This window comes from Solanum tuberosum, unplaced genomic scaffold (assembly GCF_000226075.1).
Source record: "Solanum tuberosum cultivar DM 1-3 516 R44 unplaced genomic scaffold, SolTub_3.0 scf00158, whole genome shotgun sequence".
NCBI classification, from domain to species: Eukaryota; Viridiplantae; Streptophyta; class Magnoliopsida; order Solanales; family Solanaceae; genus Solanum; species Solanum tuberosum.
In genome coordinates this window covers 1,166,771-1,173,319 of record NW_006239083.1, presented here as the reverse complement: position 1 = coordinate 1,173,319, position 6,549 = coordinate 1,166,771, and the positions used below count along the sequence as shown (strand labels likewise).

Below are 6,549 nucleotides of genomic sequence, written 5' to 3'. Positions count from 1 at the left end.
CTTTCACTTTTGCACAAACCAATCCAGAAGATAACATTCAAGATCGGCAATCATAAATTCGTGAGGCAATTGCCCAATCCAACAAATAGATAGATAGATCCATAATTTTAAAAAATATATGTAATTTTTGTAAAGAAGTGCGTATGGGCTTGATCCCTCTTTAGGGTTTGTTTTTGGGTATGTAGGCAGCGTGTGACAAAGATGATCTCACGTGCAGCCCTTATTAGTTTAATGAAAAGAAAAGTTGTATAGTTGATCAAGAAAGGCGATTTGGTATATCTTGCAAAGCTAAGTTTGTTATTATGATTAATCTATGGTTTTTTATTAATATGACTCATCTGTTGTGCTTTTCCCTCTGTTTGTCACCAATTTAGAAACAATGTTTTACCTGTCAAGTACTATTGGTTTGGGGAGTGTTATTTTGCCTCGTGAGGATTTTATTGTCATGCTCGAACTCTAGCTTGAAGCTTCTCTTGTGTGCTCTTTCGTCGAAAGAAAATGGAAAATGATTGCCATAGACATGCATGTGTTGTTAGATTTCATACGAAAAGTGCAGCCCACAGTTAAAAACTAACTCATAATTGGAAAGATTTTTATACAAAATACTGTCTGCATATTTATACACAACATTCATATGTAAAACCACCACACTTCTTGGGTGCACACTTTAATCTTTTGTACTAATCAATAATGCAGATCTGGACCATCAAAAGAAACCTATTCTAAGTTAAACACATTAATCCGTAGAAAAGAGAGACAAACTCGAGCTTATTTGCTCGATTCCTTGCAGCCAGCTACCCAGTCTGTCACTATATAGGACCTACAAAAACATTATATAGACTCTCAATTCATCTGCAAAAATAACTTATACACCCTCGTAAATCTTCACCATAATGAAAATCTACTTAGGTGATCAAGACGAGGAATGGTGCTTCGTGAGCTTTGCAAGGACACCAACAGCCAAAGAATTTGTATATGTTGTTGGCTCAGTCATGGATGAACTTGAGCGACGATCTTCAAAGTTATCGTTTTTATCAGGACCACCAACAATGGCACCTGTTAGCTCATTAGAATTGGGTTTTTCAGTATTGTACCAGTTAACAAAACTCATAGAGCAGTCCACCAATTTATTTGGAGACATTTGTGGAACAGAGGCACCTCTATGATGAGCTTGAGTTGGAGGTTTGTTCCCAAAACCAACCATGTATGATTTTCCTCTCGGGTTTTTCCCAAGCAGATAGTCCATCTGCATTTTTTGATTGAAACAGCTAAGTAAATTGTGAGATGCATCAGAAAAGTGCTACTAATATGAACAAATTCACTACCTGTTGCTTGGCGAAGTCCATGAGATCAGCAGAATTGAACTTTTTATCACCACAGCTGACCGTTTGCTTGTACATTGCTAGATAATCACTATAAGCACTAAACAGAAAAGCTGCACCAGTAACATATTGAGAATTGGCTCCATCTCTAAGGTGAATCAGACCCCCTGATCATAAATTAGACATTGGCAGCTCATGTACTTGTTAAACCAGATAAATAGATAAAATATATGGATCGAGTTTATATGTAGAAACGAAAACTTACCTGGAGACATGTGAACCTGGTGATGGGGACTTTGAGGATGGTTTGAGCAAATAAAACCATCAGCTTGTTGCTTAAAGTTCGCTAAATCTTTCTCCCCTTCAAAATAGAACTGCATTATGTGGATGAAACATTAACATTTTTTCAACCACAAAGTGTGCCACTCCACGTCTATTCAGAGAAAGGATTTTTAATTATTACCTTAGATAGGAGTATTTGAGCTCCAGCATATTTAAGGTCCCAGCTAAATTCAGCTACAGTTGCAGTAGTAGCCTCTTCTGTGATGAATTCCAAGTATGTTGGCCTCTTGGTTGCTCTATACAACCATGTTGCAGCCCACAACAACTCATCCTACATTTTACACATTTTAGAAGTTAACTTTCATATGCAACTAATTAACCATCTAAAAAGAACATAATTAAGGGAGTTGATTTCTCATATGCTCACTCGACTAATAGTTATTAGAAAGTCACCCTTCTTGATTCCAATTTTTTTCAACAAAGAAAGTGACTTTATGAGATAATAACTATTTGCTGAATGACTATCTGAGAAATCAAACTGTAATAAAGGAATAGGCATGTTACATGATAGCCAGAAAAGGAGCAATAGAAAGGACATTCCCCATCATAGGTTCCTTTATGGGTTTTGCCAAACTGAAAAAGCTGAGTCACAAACCAAGAAAACACTATGAGGATACATTTAGGAGTTTGGCCAAGTGGAAAAAAGATCAAACAATGAGGATGGGATTAGTACCTGTTTGGCTTTATTGAGAAGTTTACGGGAATAGGAACGATCAGTTCCACGAAATACAATAGAAGCAGCAGCCATTGCTGCAGAAGTCTCAGCAGCAATCTCTGTTCCAGGATTTTTCTGGTCTATCATTAGCACAGTTCTCGGCGTTTTCATGTTCTCTGGCCTTGTCCAACATTCATGATCTTTCACTGGATCTCCAACCTTTAAAAAAACACAATGCACAATTTTAATCTTGAACATTCAATAACTACATATATCTAGAGAAATTATGACCTATAAGCTTGTGTCAGGATAGGTTGTCTATATCACATTCCTTGACTTGTGTGAACACGGGATGCTTTGTACACTAAGTAGAGACTAATTTAATTACCTGGACGTAGAGGCAATTGCGCTTGACACTGGCTTTCAAGAAATAATCAGTGCCCCATTTGATGGCAGAGCGAACATTTTCCAATTCTCCAGCAGATTGTAGCTGTGAGTGATAAGCAATAGCAGCCCATGCTAAGGTTGTTACAGTGAAAGCCATTGGAAGCCCATATTTCACATTATCTCCAGCATCATAGTATCCTCCTACAAGGTCCACCTATATATAAAAGCAAAAAAGATATAATGCAGTACACAATTTCAGTACAAAAATTTACATGTTTTTTCTTTATCTATAGCTAATTCGCAGAAATTGTTACTCCCTATGTCCCAACTCATGTGACACACTTTCCTTTTTATTATATCTCCAACCTAGTAAGAGGCCGTTGATTGGAATAAAACATTTCAAAAGAATTAGTTTTTGAGGATCATCTAGGTTTCAAACTACAAACATGGAAATTGTTGAAATAACTCTTTAAATTATCATGTGATACACGAACAACGCACGTGTTAAAGAGAGGCTACATACATTAGCAGATTTTCCATCTTGAAGGGCAGAATCTCCTCTCCATGAAGGTCTATGTTTAGGAGGAAGTTTTCCTGATCTTTGTGCCTCCAAAAAAATAAGGGATTTGGTAAGAGCATCTTGATAATTAAAATCTCCATGTACACCTTCAAATATAATGAACCATGCTACAACAAAGGTTCTAAATGCCTTCAATATAGAAATCTTGTTGTTCATTATTTAACAAATGAATAATTAAGCATCAAAAATGATGATTGTGAAAATAAAGTATGTTATCATTAATTTGGATTAGTAAAAGAGAGGAAATAAAGGAACAATAGATACTACCCATTCACTAGGAAGTTAGATAGTAATGGTGTTTGTTTAAGATTTTTTATTTTTTATTTTTTGTCCTGAGGTCTAGGCTTTGTGAAATTAGAATGGCGGGAAATTAATATTAAGTTAGTTATGGATGTTTGGTGTAGAATTTGAATTACGTACACATTATCCCCTTTAACCTTTTTAATTTAGGGGGGTAAGAAAACAATACCCTCACTTTTTTAATGGGAAAGGGAACCTCCTTTGACCAAGAAAATGGAAAAACCCTAGCCGGAATTTATAAGTTTGGAAGGAAACTTAAAAGATTACAAGTTTACAACAATTTGATTAATTGTCCAACATAGGGGACTAGTTTACTTTTATTAGTGGCGGGGCAAGTGAAGGATGCAAAGGACACGTAATTGTTGGCGAATCCAAAAATAAATTGTAGTTGATCAAATTTCATAGGTTCAAATCCTACTTATAGAAATTTGATAGATTCAACATTCTTTAAATCATAATAAAAATATTCAAAAACACAAAAAGTTGTTAATAGGAAAAACAAAAAACAAAAAAAACTTTAAATCAAAATAAAAAGATTCAAAAACACAAAAAGTTGTTAATAGGAAAAACGAAAAACATAAAATTAAAGCGTCGCCTGAGAGATTCGAACTCTCGCGGGGAAACCCCATGTACTTAGCAGGCACACGCCTTAACCACTCGGCCAAAGCGACGAATTTGTTAAATGTGACTTTACTGAATAATTATATTATATATATGTTACTTTCATAAGTTCATTAGGCTTAAGGCATGTTTTCCTCTTAAAACATTTTTAAAGAATCTTCATTACAATTTTTCCTCAACTTATTAAAAATGGTTTGAGACATTTTATCATCATTTAGGCAATTTTACAAAGAAAATATACGGACTATATATATATATAAAAGTAATTTGTGACCTATATACTTTGGGCGTGTTTGGTCATGCGATAATGGAATCATGATAGCCTAATTGTTTATTGAATCTTATCAAATAAATAATAAAATCGCATAATAAATAATTATAAAGCTATTTTTTCTCTACTTAAGTAATTGTTTCATCTAACTTTAATTCAGTAAAAAAAAATCAGTTGGTCAAACATACTTTTAAGTCAGTTTTTTATTTCTGAAAATATTTGGCAAATATAAAAAATAATTTAAAATAAGTCAAAATTGACTGAAAACAAGTTGGGTAGTGTTTGACAAGGTAAAAATTGACTTAAAATAAGTCAAAAACCAAAAGTAGGGCTTTTTATTTTTTTGACTTAAAAATTATTTTAATTTAATTTTTTATTTTTGACTTAAAAGCTACTTTTTTTAAATCAATCCAAACGGGCTCTTAATTTCTAAAATTGGTATGCTTTAACATGTGTAAAAGATGCACACACCCCAGATTTGATACCAAAATCTACTCTAATCTAATGCTATTAACTTCGGTACAGATTTTCCTTGATAATATGTTTCAAAATCACTAATGCAAAATTCTTTCATTTTCACTGAAATCTGAACTCTTACAAGTGGTTTGAATTGTGAACGTTTGACTACGAGCTTTTTAACTGCAACAATTTAAATATATGCTTATTGGAAATACGCATTACCGCGGTTGCTCCTATTCAACTATCAATTGAAAAACAACTCTGAGATCGAACTAGACCTTGGCGCCTTCTCACCGGACTTGATCTCGGCGAATCCAAGCTTCTGAACATCAGCTGCTTCACCGCCGATATCAACTCGTCCTTCGGATTTGGTGGCGGCGTTAGAGCTCTGAACTTGCTACAGAAATTCATATGACGATTCAGAGCTTCCTCTCTCCCAATTCGCCTCTCCGATGACCTCATGATTTCATCCTTCACTGCCTCCGCACACAGTCCACAAATCCATCGCCCTTCGTTCCTCTCCTTAACCCTCCCTATATACGCCGCCGTGCAATCCTCCGTCAATCCGCAGCACTCGCATTTCACCAATTCCACTTCATTCATTTTTGCCTTCACTGGTGCCGATTTTGCTTCAGTTCCGGCTATAGCCGCTGCCGCCTCTTTACTCATTACCGTCTCTGCTTCCATTACTCAAATTACTCGCCTGAAAACTGTAACATATATTTCCTTCAATACATATACATAAAACACAATAACCGCTTCGAAAATTTGAAATTCAAATCACAAAATCAGCATTAACGCGCAGATCCACCATTAATGAAATAGGTGAAGTTACACCAACTTCAATTCCTCTAGTTAAATACTGAAGATATTATATACTATACACTCATTAATTTCAACTTCTGAAAATTCGCCTATAATTTTGAAAAAACAGATACAGTATAAATTTTACCGTTTTGGCGAGAATATTGCACTGATCAATTTCATAGAGCCGTGTTTGACTCTGGCTCGATTAATTTATCGTCTTTTGATTCTGAATATGGAAAACAGCTGAAATTCACACCTAAAAATTACGGTCAAGCAAACACGACTTTTGTATTTATGAACAGAGGAGGAGATTCAGGGAGTTTGATTTTCCATGTACTACTAGGAATATTAATTTATATGAAATGATAATGTAATTGATAGAGAGATTATGGTAATTTTTTTATTAAAAAATGATTTATATTATTTTAATAAATAAGTTGTTATTATAATTATTGAGAGTTTGTGTAAACACAATAAAAGTTGTTTACGTCAAAGTTTAGATGGCGGCCGAGTGATAATATATCCGTGTATACACGTAAAATTGGTAAATAATAATAATAATAATATGTACCCAAAAAAAAGTAAATTTTTCTTTTTATCAACATTGAGGGTGTGTTTGGTATGAAAGGAAAATGTTTTTCAATTTTCTCATGTTTGGTTGGGTTAAATGTTTTGGAAAATATTTTCCAAATCAACTCATTTTCATCAAATTTAAGAAAAATGACTTCCCTTCAAAACTTGAAAAACATTTTCTAAAACTCTCTTCCGACCCACCCATCCACCCTACCAACCCCCAACCCACCCC

The 6,549-nt window shown here is 34.4% G+C and overlaps 2 protein-coding genes and 1 non-coding gene across 3 annotated transcripts; all 3 read right to left on the bottom strand.

Moving 5' to 3' along the window:
• Positions 1-617: 617 nt before the first annotated feature.
• LOC102589466 (endoglucanase 16) lies at positions 618-3,442 on the bottom strand. Its single transcript, XM_006353634.2, has 8 exons — positions 3,230-3,442; positions 2,708-2,920; positions 2,338-2,538; positions 2,169-2,246; positions 1,786-1,935; positions 1,588-1,696; positions 1,326-1,489; positions 618-1,246 (listed from the first exon to the last, which is right to left on the bottom strand). The coding sequence occupies exons 1-8, from the start codon at positions 3,440-3,442 to the stop codon at positions 914-916; spliced, it is 1,461 nt and encodes a 486-aa protein (XP_006353696.2). The 3' UTR covers positions 618-913.
• Positions 3,443-4,175: 733 nt separating this feature from the next.
• Positions 4,176-4,257, bottom strand: TRNAS-GCU (transfer RNA serine (anticodon GCU)). Its single transcript has one exon. It is a non-coding gene; the product is annotated as a tRNA-Ser (tRNA).
• A 776-nt stretch (positions 4,258-5,033) lies between these two features.
• LOC102589140 (uncharacterized) lies at positions 5,034-6,081 on the bottom strand. The gene is made up of 2 exons (XM_006353633.2): positions 5,890-6,081; positions 5,034-5,647 (listed from the first exon to the last, which is right to left on the bottom strand). Exon 2 carries the CDS (start codon positions 5,622-5,624, stop codon positions 5,175-5,177), a length of 450 nt encoding a protein of 149 aa, XP_006353695.1. The 5' UTR covers positions 5,625-5,647; positions 5,890-6,081; the 3' UTR covers positions 5,034-5,174.
• Between the last annotated feature and the right edge of the window lie 468 nt (positions 6,082-6,549).

Excerpts from the sequence above, each read along its gene's own strand:
- LOC102589466 (XM_006353634.2), bottom strand. The coding sequence starts at position 3,442 with ATGAACAACAAGATTTCTATATTGAAGGCATTTAGAACCTTTGTTGTA. Across the intron at positions 1,936-2,168 it reads GCTCCTTTTCTGGCTATCAT|GATGAGTTGTTGTGGGCTGC; the intron begins GTAACATGCCTA and ends TGTAAAATGTAG. Across the intron at positions 1,697-1,785 it reads CTCAAATACTCCTATCTAAG|TTCTATTTTGAAGGGGAGAA; the intron begins GTAATAATTAAA and ends CACATAATGCAG.
- LOC102589140 (XM_006353633.2), bottom strand. The coding sequence starts at position 5,624 with ATGGAAGCAGAGACGGTAATGAGTAAAGAGGCGGCAGCGGCTATAGCC.